General features: G+C 37.6%; 2 protein-coding genes across 8 annotated transcripts in view; one reads left to right on the top strand and one right to left on the bottom strand.

The window, feature by feature from the left end:
* LOC134664996 (CD63 antigen-like) overlaps nt 1–13,334 on the top strand; it is a 101,423-nt gene that overhangs the window by 3,524 nt on the left and 84,565 nt on the right. The window contains exons 4-6 of one of the 2 annotated variants that reach the window (XM_063521759.1): nt 3,826–3,996; nt 6,885–7,109; nt 7,444–7,515. In XM_063521759.1, the coding sequence (XP_063377829.1) occupies nt 3,826–3,996; nt 6,885–7,109; nt 7,444–7,509 (462 nt within the window). In that variant the 3' untranslated portion in view covers nt 7,510–7,515. Of the gene's footprint in view, nt 1–3,825; nt 3,997–6,884; nt 7,110–7,443; nt 8,158–13,334 lie in introns of those variants that run through there. The other variant, XM_063521758.1, reaches the window with a different exon arrangement.
* LOC134665006 (ubiquitin-conjugating enzyme E2-24 kDa) lies at nt 8,203–13,233 on the bottom strand. Of its 6 annotated transcripts, none has more exons than XM_063521770.1 (4): nt 13,073–13,233; nt 11,728–12,045; nt 11,081–11,228; nt 8,203–10,551 (listed from the first exon to the last, which is right to left on the bottom strand). In XM_063521770.1, exons 2-4 carry the CDS (start codon nt 12,040–12,042, stop codon nt 10,454–10,456), a joined length of 561 nt encoding a protein of 186 aa, XP_063377840.1. In that variant the 5' UTR covers nt 12,043–12,045; nt 13,073–13,233; the 3' UTR covers nt 8,203–10,453. The 6 variants fall into 6 exon arrangements, with proteins under 6 accessions (XP_063377840.1, XP_063377843.1, XP_063377845.1 ...); XM_063521773.1 differs by having other exon boundaries at nt 11,728–12,020; nt 13,073–13,232; XM_063521775.1 differs by lacking the exon at nt 13,073–13,233 and adding an exon at nt 12,913–13,058 and having other exon boundaries at nt 11,728–12,020.

The raw sequence follows: 13,334 nt of genomic DNA, 5'->3' as shown, positions 1-13,334 counted from the left end.
TTGGTAGTGTGTAGTGTCTATAGTCTAGTATAGGCATAGTATAGGTATCTTATATTAACTTTTGAAAATTTCATCATTTGTTAGGTACTAAAAAGTCCAACATTCCTTTCAACGATTACTAAATTAAATCGTCGTTTTTAATTTCTTGCGAACCAATAATGCAAAATGACTCAATTTTGCAGAAGTACATCAGTAATGACTGTAATGTGACTAATGAGTCATGTCAATAGTTGGAACGGGACCAATAACAGTGTTCAAGTACGCCGTACGAGATAACGAACGTTATCGTGAGTGCCTGACCGAGCTGAATGACAGTATACCTAACTGTCTAGCTTAAGTTTCATATTGCACAATGCAATATATTCATGCTTGCATAAATATTTATATCGTTATAAACTCATTCCAAAGTGAAATGATGATAACTTAAAAAAAACACACTCCAATTCAAAACACATGAAAATAAAATTGAAAATTAGTTTTAACTCCATATTTAGGTATCGGTATAATGTTCCTGAAGTACCTACTTGTACTTAAAATAACATACTCAAAACGGTATGGTATGTCATCATTTTATGGTCTTCATCGACAGTTCCACTTCACTAAATGTCGCTTTCCGAGAAGAGAAAATGATCCTATAATATATACATATATCCAAGTTAATAATAGGTGAGCCTATAATATTTGAAGGGTTCCCCTGAAATTAAATAATTGTTAACCAAAAATAGGCACCAATTTTTTATATCTCTGATTTTGCAGTAGGTAGAGGTATCTCTATCGTCAGATATCTTCTAAGGTAGACTAGGCCACACGTACTAATTTACAATAGTCCAGTCATTAACGCAAGAATCATCGCAACGTCTTGCGAGCGGCCAATTGACCGCGGCCAAAGCGACCTTTACACTGTGACTTCACGTTAAACGGACGCTTCCTCTCTCATTTACGTCCATTTGTCATGTTAGACTTGTCTAGTTTAATTAAATCAGAATGAGGAAATGATGGATACAAGACTTACAGTTTAAACGAACAAAAAGCAGTATTATCTAAAAATAGGTGCGTTGGTTGTGTCAAAAAACCGGTTGGGATTTTAGAGCTTCGCTCGTGTCGCTTTCGAATGTAGCTTTGTAAGAAGGTCATTTGTTTTAATTATCGCTTTAACTTTAACTTAATTAGTAATGGTGCCCGTACTAAATAGCTTTCAGTCCATTTGAACACGGTCATTAAAAAATAATGCTAGCTACTTATCGTTAACTTCTTTTAAACTAGATGTGTACATTTGTATTTAGACAAGTCACTGTTTGCAGATAGAGAGCGTCCATATGACGCTATTCCTATAGGTTTGACTATTTGACTATATAATGAGCACATCTTATCCTATGGGTTTCAGGAAAAAGTAAGCCATTTATGCTGCGGCTTGCCTACTGACAATTTTATTTAACTTATTGCACATAAAAAAAGGCAGACTTGTGACACTAGGCATATTCAATTAAGCATTCTGTACCAGTCAACCATAGGGCCTAGCAGAAATGCCTCAAAATGATGGGTGTAGTTAAAATAAAAAGTATCGAATTTACGAGCCAAATAATAAATATAGGAATGAATATAGGGTTAAACATAAATTGTGTCGCTCCGCCACTACAACTTTCGTAGCATCGTGTATAGCCTATTAAATTAGTAATTTAAAAACCACATGCGGCGCCGACCTATTAAAAAAATCCTGACAGATTATCCTTCCCCCTCTCATAGCTAAATATAACATATATATTTTAATAACAAAACTTCCGTGAGACACATACATATTAAATATATTAACCTCCTCCTCCTCGGTACGGAGTGAAACATGTCGAGCGTTTTTCGACTTAAAATACGTGAGTGACCCGTTCTTAATATATTTAAAAGATAACATATGTATCTAGGACAAACATTTGCTGAGGCGACGAAAGAAATCTAAACGATATAAATACACGGTCATTTCCCTCTAATGTGTTATCGTAGGATTACCTCTGATTGCTACTATTTATATCGCGATCCGCGTGACATCACTCGGCCAAAATAACAAAGGAATTGGCTGGTGACCCAGAATAACTACCTAGAAGAAATTAAGAGGCAATTTGGCGACAATGGGATGGGTCAGACAGACCTTAAATAACTATAAACTAAAATTTAATAACTGATACTTGTTAACGGAAAAACAGATTTTCCTTCAATAACTAAGTCAGAACTTTTGGTCAACGGTTAAGACTTAAGTCATCTTTGAAACAAATTAAAAATGGTTCATCATATTTGAAAATCACTATTACAATGACACACCAATCTACGTCAAACTCTTCGCTACGTTTTGATTTATATAATAACTAGCGACCCGCCCCGTCTTCGCACGGATTAACAAATTATACACATATAAACCTTCCTCAACAATCACTATTGAGAGGTGAAAGCGGCATGAAAATCCGTTCAGTAGTTTTTGAGTTTATCGCGAACAAACATACAAACAGACGCGGCGGGGGACTTTGTTTTATAAGGTGTGTGTCTCAGTGTCTCGTGTCTATAACGGACAAAATTGCACTTAGATACACACAAATAGATCTGATCAGGACAATTACAATCCTTTTTTATGACAAATAATTTTCCTGGCACGTTTATTAGTGAAATCAGTCAGTCCCTGTTTGCGCAGGAAATAACTGATTAAATTAGCTTGGTCTTTAATTACCCGTTAACAGTAGTTACAGTTTATCTGGTTGCGGATTAGTTTGTCATTATTAGTTAATGCTACAAGTGTCGTCTCTCTTGCACTCACTGAAAAAAAAAGTCGGATATTTATCGTGACACAACTGTAACTGTTTCCATTGTTACTGCTGATTGTCACTGCTCAATTTCGTACTAGTAGCTCTTTTGTTGGCATGTAAAATAAATGTATGTACTTCTACGCCGTGTTTTGTTTTTAACGTAATTTACTATTACGCAGTGCAACGCGTAAAATTGTGTACACACAAGTGTTAACACATATTTAATTTAAGCAAATATTCGTGTTGCATCTTTTTGTTTTGCAGGGCAAACAATATGCGCTACCGCAACCACAAAGTGAATTGATGACATGAGACATGTGAAGAAACACTGTTCTTTCTAGTCCGGAATGTTAATCAGCATCGCGGGTGCATGGACAATGAAAATAGTAGTTAAATATTTACACATATATTATGTACTTAGTAATTTCAATCAAAAGATCTAATCGGTACCATCATGGTGTCAACATTCATCCTTCGTTTTTTATAAAATTTGTCTAAATCACAGTCAGCGTGGGAAATGCTTATAATACCATACAATTCTCATACTCATATGGTAATTTATGTAGATATTCATTAAGTATGACAGTAAATTGTCTACGGTAAAATAGGTAATTATCATGACAAACGGAATATGATACGGTGTAGGCATATGAGTAATGTCTTACATTCATGGTCGAACTTCTGCTATAGATCTTCCTATACACTCGACCTCAACCCAGCTTTGACACACCACAGAAGGATCGGTTTAGCCCTATTTAATATCATTATAATTAGCGAGGTAAAAGTCTCGTTTAATTACGAATATCAAAAAGTTATTCTGAGTAGGAAGAAAAATAGGTACAATGCCAAATTGTTTACCAAAATACAAAAGCTTATGTACAACAAAAAAACTGAAGAACTGTAAATAACAAGCGCTCTAAAAAGCCACAGACCTAAAAAGCGATCTCTGTGAAATTGGAATTAGTTTTTTGTATAAATCTTACTGAACTGATAATGACCCATCAAAATACACAAGTAAACCCTTATCATATTTATTCCCCAGTTTGCGGTGCTCCTCCTGGCGACGTTCATCGCCGAGCTGGCCGTCGGCATCGCCGGGTACGCGAACCACACCAACCTGGAGCAGTCCATCGTGCGCCACCTCAACGAGAGCCTCAAGGAGTACCCCACCAACAAGGATGTGCAGCGCAGCTGGGACATCATGCAGACTGACGTAAGTATTGTGCAGGGTTTCACTACAGCGCACAAGCGACTTAGGGCCCCCCCCCACATCTGGCGTCTTTCGAGCGTCGGCGTCTACAATTCTATGGCCGACGTCGACGCAACTGCGCGGCGACGTCATTTTCCATAGCGCTGGACCGACGCCGACAGACGCCGACGCTCGAAAGACGCCAGATGTGGGGGGGCCCTTAGCGGGACAGGACTCGGGGAGGTCGAGTGGCGATGGCGTTGGCGTCGCGCGCTTTCTCAAGCTTCCTACTTGTGAGGAATACTCGGTCTTTCTCCGGGGTGTAGGCTCTATCACCGAAATATATTCTGAATTCAAAACTTGCTAACTTGCAAGATGTAGTCTTCGAGCAACACCGGCTTGCGACACGTCGGAAGGGAGGAGCCCAAGCGATATCTTAGCGTACAAATCTCACTGCCATTTCTTGCGGAGGGAAACGTGCACACAGTGCACTTCTCACTCACTACATACAAAATCCAATCTTTAATGATGACACAAATACATAGAAAATGACACAGGTCAAACACAAATCTTGCACACCTCGATCTCTTTATTGTGTACCTACGGATGTGTGCATACACGGTTGATCTTGTACCTCGGCAAAGGGGAGATAGTGCGAATGCCGGCTCCCTTCCGTGTTGCTCGACTTGTAGATGTAGTCCAGCGGTCGGCAACCTTTTAGCAGCCAAGGGCCACATAGCCAGTTAACGAAGTAGACGCGGGCCGCACTTTGTTAATATTTATGACTTTATCAGAAATTGTCATTTGTCAATATTACATACAAAATAGCGAGGGAGGCTCGCGGGCCGCTGGTTGCCGACCGCTGATGTAGACTGTAGAGTAATGGAAGTTTGTGCAATCATATAGCAACTATATGTAAAACATTGATTCTTAATTCATTCACTGGACTCATTCTGTATTGCAAGAATCAATAAACGATGTCGTAAGTGTTCATACTAGCTTATCGATAAAATGAATACATTCTACATATTTACAGCAAACGTGATAAAATACGAAGGTCACATTCGCAAGTTAATAACCTATTTCCAAACTTGTACCGACAGATGTCTGCAAGTAGCTTACTTACAACTCTGCCCTAATCAATATAGACATCAATGAATGGGTCTTTAGGTGATAAAGTGATAACGATTGTAAGCGTAGATACCTACTCTTTAATCTAACTAAAGTTCATAATTAATAAAATAAATAAAACCATTCAATACAATAACCATTCAATACAGTAATACAAATCGTTTATTGACCAAATATTTTTACAATTGACATCACATATTGAACTTAGCATAAAATTAGATTATACAATGCAAGCTGTTATCCATCGGCCCCAAACTAGGCACAGCCTGTATCTCGGGAACCGGAAGACCTCATCAAACAAGTATTTTTATTTAAAAATTTATGATAGGAAGATCCCTGCCTGGCTGGACCCCGAACACGCGACCAGATACAAAGTCAGATAACAAAGTTAATGCGGTACCGGCGCAATTACGTGGTCGCAGCGTTCCGCGAATTGCACCACAACAATAAAATAATCCACTTTGTTCGAGATAACATATAAATATACACTGAACTGCGTTTATGCGTTACACTGTGGACTTAGTAAGAGTTGGTTTTAAATGCCATGAACCATGTGTCCATTCATGGTAACGTTGATACATCAAATAGCAGAATATTAATCTTCTAGAAAAAAAAGTTAACCACTGCAAAGTTAATGTATCATAACCCCTACACAGCCAAGGGTTTGAAGGATTTCATATAAAGGCTCCTCTTCACGTTGGGCCAACGCCAACGAGGGACGCGTTTATGCGTTAGAGGGAGCAAGTGATATTGCTATCTCATTCTACCGCATGGCTGCGCCCCTCGTTGGCGCTGGCGTTGGCCCAACGTGAAGAGGAGCCTTAATGTTATTGTTTTTCCTTTACGCGAAGTAATGAATGTGGGATTAGGGCGTCATCTGTTGCACGCCGTCCGCTGTCGCAGTTACCTGCTGAAGTAAACACAAAGACAGCAGGATATAGACTGATTACCCGACTACGGCAACGCAAAAGGAGGGTTATGATTTATTATTTTTAAAAACCATATATTAACCATAGTTATTTTTATAATTTTTAGTGCTCCTATTATAATAATTAAAAATTCGAACATCAAATTCTAAGCGCGGCGCGCTCATTCTTTCTTCCGTGAATTCTAATAGTAGTAGTAATCACTTTATCACAGCGAACTTATTCCTATAAGGGATCTCTTCCAGCTAACCTTCGAGTATATGACAGGAAAACTCCGGTCAGGTCAGATAGACAAACTTACCAAACCATTCCGTATATAGACTGATTTATTATTTTTTTAAACCAACATTAGTGAAAATGTTGTCCTGCTTTCAAGTTATATATAAATTGCATGTAACATTTTCCTCAAAGTCAAATACTTAACAGATGAGAGTAAATTTTCCAAGACTCCAATCATATCCCATAGGAGACGCCATACTTGACGTAGCACTTGACATAATAACTTAGCGTAGTCCGACTTTACTGATCTAGTATCAATATTATCAGTACTTGGATGCAGTACCGTCTTTACCATAAGGGCACACGGACCCGTGCCCAGGGCCCCCATCCTTAGGACAGTAACAATATATTTGGATTACCCATAAATAAATAAATAGAAGATCATAGTAGAAAAATGTTACTTTAATAAGCTTTCTAAAAAAAAAAGCTTAATAAGCTTTTTAAAAGGGCTCCAAATTCTTATGTGCCCGAGGGTCCCAGCATAGTTTAAGACGGCTCTGCTTGATTGCCAACATTTTCTCAACAAAGTTTTTCAACTCGCATGTGTACCTACTAATAACAATCTCCATCCCCCAGCTGTTCTGCTGCGGCGTATTCGGCCCCAAGGACTGGTCCAACAACACCCTGCCCGTGCCCGACTCCTGCTGCAGCGCCCGCGAGGTCACCAACGGAGCCGCCGCCGCTTGCAACATGGACTCTGCTGACATCCACGCTGACGGCTGCCTGCCCAAGATGCTGGATATCTTGAAGGACAATGCTTATCTCATTGGTGGAGTGGGCCTGGGCATCGCTTTTGTACCGGTAAGCTTTTCTCTACATATACTATCCGAGTCATACTAAGGGCTGATTTAGACGGCGCGCGAACTCGTATGCGATTTTAGTTACATTGAGGACTATCGGTTACATCCAATTGAGCCGACCAATCAAATACCCCAATGTAATGAAACTCACATGCGAGTTCTCGCACCGTCTAAATAAGCCTTTAGTTTACCAAGATGCTTGACGCCACACGATGTCACCTACCATCATGATGCAGATATACTTATTACAACTTCAAGTGTACACTTACCTATGTTATTCTGGCAAGACTTGCATGTTTTGAACAACAAACTAAAATATTTTTTTTTATTTTCAGCTGCTCGGAGTGATCTTCGCTTGCTGCCTCGCTCGCTCCATCCGTAGTCAGTACGAGACCGTCTAAGCCAGCATTACTATTTTGCCCACGTTACCAGTACGAGACCTTTTCAACATTTTTGCAGTCTCATTTTTGCGATTTTATAATTCGAATAAGTATGGTCTCTCAAATATCTTAGCAATCATTGTGATTCTCGTTTTCAAAGGTTAATTTAAGTTGTCTGTATATGTATGTAATTATTTTTTTAATGTTATTTTATTGCCATAGTTTTATTTCTTAAAGGTTCTATTTATTAAGAGTACAATATTATAAGATCTCTTGAAAGTAATCCGTAACTAGGCGGATGGCTTCTTTCAATGATTATAATTGATGATTACTTTAGATTGTATTAATGTTTGTGTAAATTTAAGGCCAAAAATGTGTTTGTGTCGCGTGACTAGCACCCTGCACTCGTAACTTCACATCAAGACTAAGTGTGCTCAGCGTAGAAGACTGATTTATCAAAGGGTTTACACCAAATTCCGAGAAAAACGATTCGTCTCATGTCGCGACGTTTTTAATCTTTTCGATTCAATGTAATCTTTACTTCTTAGTGTCTAGTAGAATTGGTGCACACGAATATAAGTGTAATAATGTAATTCGAATATATATTAGATGATTGTCATATCTAGATGTGTTTCCAGGTACGTTTATAATAAAATCCTCTTTCATCTACACAGTACTTTTATTCAAGAAGTCCGATTCAATAAAACAGCTATCGGTGTTCTAGTTACACACAATTTTATTTTTTTCTATTTTATACCATGATACAAATTGTAACAGAGGATGGTTACAAGGGTCCGAAGTCCATCGATTCAGAGGAACCTCAGTCGCGTTAAATACAGGCTGTCGATTGCAAGCAACATAGTCATAGTACAAAATAATTAAAAATCACATTGACAAAAATATCCAGTCTTGAATACCATCCCAGTATTCGATTATCTATTGTATGTCGCAAGCATGTGAACCTCACAGCACCAGTTACACCATGTTATCACCGATTTCATCAAAAATAACGAATGTCTTTCATTCCATACGGGATCGTCAATACATTCATATACGCGCGACATACTCCCACTAAAATCATTACACAGCTAATTTTAATTAGAACTATGGTTAAGACATACATTACACATTACCTAAATAGTAGAATAACTTATTTCTAATAATTGTTTACATGCTAAACGGAATATGTTAGAAAAAATACACGGAGTAATGACAACAGATAAGTGGTCATGCGTTTGGACTGATTTCATGATTTGGCACATCTGAGTGCGCTTATCGGAAGCCTTACCTTATCCCGACGGGAACCCGCGAGAATAGTAATCAAATCACCCACTATTGGATCAAAGCTTGATATGTTTTATTTTGTGAACTAATGAATCTATATTGTCCAACCACTGCTCGATTCGATACAGCAATCCTGCAAAACAACTATGAGATACTTAAATAGTTAAAACCGTAATTTGGAAATATTGCTGGACCATCAGTCATTTCACATTTATTATGATTACTTTATTTCAAAAACGAGTGACTATGTTATCAACCATTGCACGCAAATAATGAAAATTAGTTTAAAACACGCAACCTAGGATTGATTCAATTAAATTTACTATCTATTTCAAAACAATAGGACCAAGTAAAAACTTATCTAAAGACTCAAAAATTTCACTCAAATTAAGGCAATACAACAACTTCAAAATATGACCATCACATCTTTTAGGAAACATCGAGTAGTTAATTAACCATTCTATTCATGTTATGAATAAAGTCATCCCAGCATACACTCAAACTTGACATCGGCACAGGCCTTAAAAATTGCGCGTTACATATGGCAGAGGGGATGTACGTATAAAATGATTCTTCGGTCATCGGTAACTGGAGATTTCAACAATAAATCAATTATTTGTACCTTGTATCAAAAGTCAACACAATTATGAGGGTGATTTAAAGTGGAGTCCATATTTCATCCTTCTTTTAGGTCTGCCCTCTAGCACACTATCACTTATCGCACAGTACGGCGTAATATATGTAAATGCAAAGAAATAATAGTGAGCTGGAGGGTGGATTTGACTCTTAAATAAAGGCCGAACCACACCAGACGAATAAGCAGCATGTTCAGGCTTTCTAAATAGAAAGCCCGTAGTAATGTATGGAATTATAAGAGATGGTATATGTCACGTCCGACGGTAAAGGTACCTTATTGCGGTTGGCGCTTACGCTATTATTAACGCCGCTCCAATATTATTGCGGCGCTATGTGACCTAAGCGCCAGCCGCCATAAGGTACCTTTTGCCGTGGAACGTCACAATTAGTGTGTAATTCCATACACTACAACCGCTATGGGCTCAAGCATGTTTATGCATAAAATCTGAACCATGCTTCATAGGCATCTGGTATGATTCAGTTTTAAGCCACGCCAGGCGTGTTTCATCATTTTTATATCACACAAAATCAATGTAATCCATACCCTGAAATCAAAAATCGTTAGAGATAATCTACGATTTATTATTAATTTATAACATAGAAGTCGGCCAGAGATACTCCGACTGCACATAAGCAGTAACAGTACAAAGTGTATGAGATCATCGCATCATCGCGGAAAATTGACTCAAATTCACTGGTAAAACCTAAAATTACAAATTTATTAAGAAAATTATTCTGTATCCATACAATAAGAAACGATTAACAGAAAAAAATATATCATTGAGTAAATAAGGCCTACATTAAAGTTTTGGACAAGTTTAAGCTTGTTTATACATCACATTAATTGCAAAAAAATTAATAAGCCATTACAAGAAACACGCACATCGCGCACAGTCACAGTCGGGAGTCGCGTCCGGGACGCAGATAATTATGCAAAATATGCTAAACGGGTTACTGTTAAACATTTTAAGCTTATATTAACGTGGAGGGTTGATTTTGAGAACAGAATGGTATGGGCTGAGTATGAGTGGGCCTGGCCGGGTGATCATGTCGCGTAACGCTTGGTCCAGAGGCGCGCGATGCGGTCGTGCTCCTCGCGGTTCTGCAGATACTGCGTCGCGATGCTGCCCACCAACGGGTCCGCTGGAACAAAAGAGCCTTTGTTAATGATGGTAAATTACACAGATATTTTGTGGTGTTATTGGGTAAATCAGAGTAACTATGACGAGTAGATCATACAGCTGCTAGACTGCTCCCAAAACGGTATCAATCTGTAATGCAGCTTCAAAGCTTCTCAATTTCATCATTAAGGATTTTAAGCTACAATTTTTAAGATTATTACCTTCTTAATTCTAGAGATTATTCTCTATTTGTTTTGATTAGGACTATAGCGCAAGTGTATAGTACAGAAATCAAAGTATCTACCAGATATCTCTCTCTCTCACCTTAGCATTTATTCCTGTTGCATCCTAAGCTACTACTTTGGGGCTCAGGGTGCACTATCTACATATCATTGCCCACACTGTTAACTGTACATGGACCTTATGCCTTTTGCAATAAGGTCCACTGATGTACAGTTAGAAGTGTCGCTTACACAATATGAGACTAATAAGTAATAATTTAAAATTAGGTACATATTACAAAACAGAAAAATTAGGTATCATTTACTAACCTGGATTGCAGTCAGTGAGCAAGGAACAAATAGATAGTAAGACTTTAGAAATGGTGAGTGCAGGGGACCAGTTATCCTTGAGTATGTCCAGGCATATCACCCCCTGGCTGTTGATGTTACAGTGGTATATCCTAGTCCGGAATGTCACCTGCAAATTAAAAAAAAAATTGTGTACAGAATATTTTAGTGGGACAGTGTGAGAAAATAGTAAACTCAAAGACAGTTCATTGCAGCTAAATGACAGGACTTCATGAGTTTAACTTGTAATTAAACTTGCTTTGCAACCCCGATCTTGCAGTAAATGTGTTTAAACAACTGAATTTATACTGTAAATACCCCATTCACAAATCTGCCAAGAATGCGAGGCTACAAGATGTAGGTTACCTTTAGAGAGATAGATTTATATCATTTTACATATGCATCTTATTTATTAGCAAAATGTTAAATTATGCATGTCAAAATTTAAACAGTCAGATTGTTATGCCTTTATATGTCCTTTAATGTTTAGCGTCCTCATTTCACTTATGTTTACCTATTTGTTAAAATTGTAAAATTCTTGTAGTTTATAATTAAACTTATATTCCAGAAACAAGTACCTAAATTTGCACCTTTCCTAATATTTTGCATTAGCTTTAGATATGACTCACCTTAGGAGGTTTGAAAGGGTATTCTGGTGAGAAATGTATGTCAAGGAAGAAGACACCCCCTTCATATACTGATCCAGGAGGCCCGAGAATAGTTGACACCCATTCATACAAGTTGTCTCCTTTAGGGCCCGCACTGCAGTTCGGAGGGGGGTCTAGTGTGATCTCTGCTAGTTCCTTCTGGATTCTCTTCGCCGATGTACCCAGAGCTTTCGACATTTTAGGGTTGGGTTTATTTTCCTTTTCTTTGTTGTCCGCTACAGTGCTGGAGCCCCGGCCGCGTCCCGCTCCACTCCCTGAACCAGACGCACCAGACATTATCTAAAAGCACCAAACAAGTAAAACTGCTACACTACTGCTATGTTAAAAAGCCGATGAGGTGAAGGCAAATGAAATTGTTAAAGCATGCACACATGAATTGATGGAGTTTGAAATGGCAGCAAATCAATAAAAAATCTACTGTCAAACAAAATGTAAACCTTTGTCCTATGAAAATATTGTTTTGGTTGCATGACAGACTATGAAATGTTTGAAACATGTTATTACAAAGTACCTATGTATAGGTAATCATTAAATTTCATGGTACAGCACTAAACATACAAATTTATGCATAACACACAAATACACTGTTGCATCATCAAATCCGAATGTACAACAGTTGCATAAAAGTCAGTACTCATTCATTTTAAGTTCGTACTAATAATATATTTAAATAAAAAAATATTTCTTTTACTTTTTTTCAAAGGAAAACAACAAGAACAAAGGCTTGCCATAGCTCCGTTCATAAGGAACCAAACTGTAGCAATATAATAAACGTAAAAGAGCAAAGGCCTTCTAACGCCTGTTTAACGAAATTAATCAAAATTAATGAGCGATACGTTACAGAAATGATTTATTTTGTACCTTACGAATAACAGTCGGCCATCTTGTGAGCTAGCGTTATCCGAAAAATTATTATTTATTTTAAAGTTCACTGGTGACTTATTTCTTATGAATTACTAGTCACCGGATGAACAACAGGCAGGAGAGAAGAGAACATCTACAAAATGTACGGATTCCGAGCAATGCAATGAGTGAACTCCTGTTATGATAAGATGCCCCACACTGCAAAGCGCAAAATAAGCCTGTAATTTATCCCACGAGATGAAAGAATATGTTATTTAAAAGAACACATAACGAAATAATTACCTTTTATAAACAATCTAATGATTTAAGATATTTTTTTCTCCTTTCAAAGCTTCAATCGTCCGCTACCACATTTTCACTTCATCCATTTGTTCATCACCCTCACAAACACAAACAACACGATCTACACACAGAGACTCAGATAAAACTTGAACTAACTTACTATTTTTTGCGAATGTAAGTTATTACATTAATGCTAATAATTAATTATAAACTAAAAAGGGTATATTTAAGGAAATCTACTAGTATTTACTAAGGATTAAATATTATAATAGTTCACAATGCACAACCACTTTCCGACATGTTGTTGAAAAGAACCGGTGTGTTGCCAACTACATCTACAAATGATCCACAAATGATGACAAAAAGATCTACTATTACCAATCTATCTATAATTTTGTACCATTCCAACGTTTTTTTAACTT

Source organism: Cydia fagiglandana, chromosome 6 (assembly GCF_963556715.1).
Source record: "Cydia fagiglandana chromosome 6, ilCydFagi1.1, whole genome shotgun sequence".
NCBI classification, from domain to species: Eukaryota; Metazoa; Arthropoda; class Insecta; order Lepidoptera; family Tortricidae; genus Cydia; species Cydia fagiglandana.
Note: the sequence above shows the minus strand (reverse complement) of the source record. Positions and strands in the feature narration are given on the sequence as shown.

What these genes read in the sequence shown, in the direction of transcription:
- LOC134665006 (XM_063521770.1), bottom strand. Translation starts at nt 12,042, where the DNA reads ATGTCTGGTGCGTCTGGTTCAGGGAGTGGAGCGGGACGCGGCCGGGGC. An exon ending in ACCCTTTCAAACCTCCTAAG is followed by an intron (nt 11,229 to 11,727) that starts GTGAGTCATATC and finishes TTTAATTTGCAG; the next exon opens with GTGACATTCCGGACTAGGAT. An exon ending in GCTCACTGACTGCAATCCAG is followed by an intron (nt 10,552 to 11,080) that starts GTTAGTAAATGA and finishes CTTTTGTTCCAG; the next exon opens with CGGACCCGTTGGTGGGCAGC.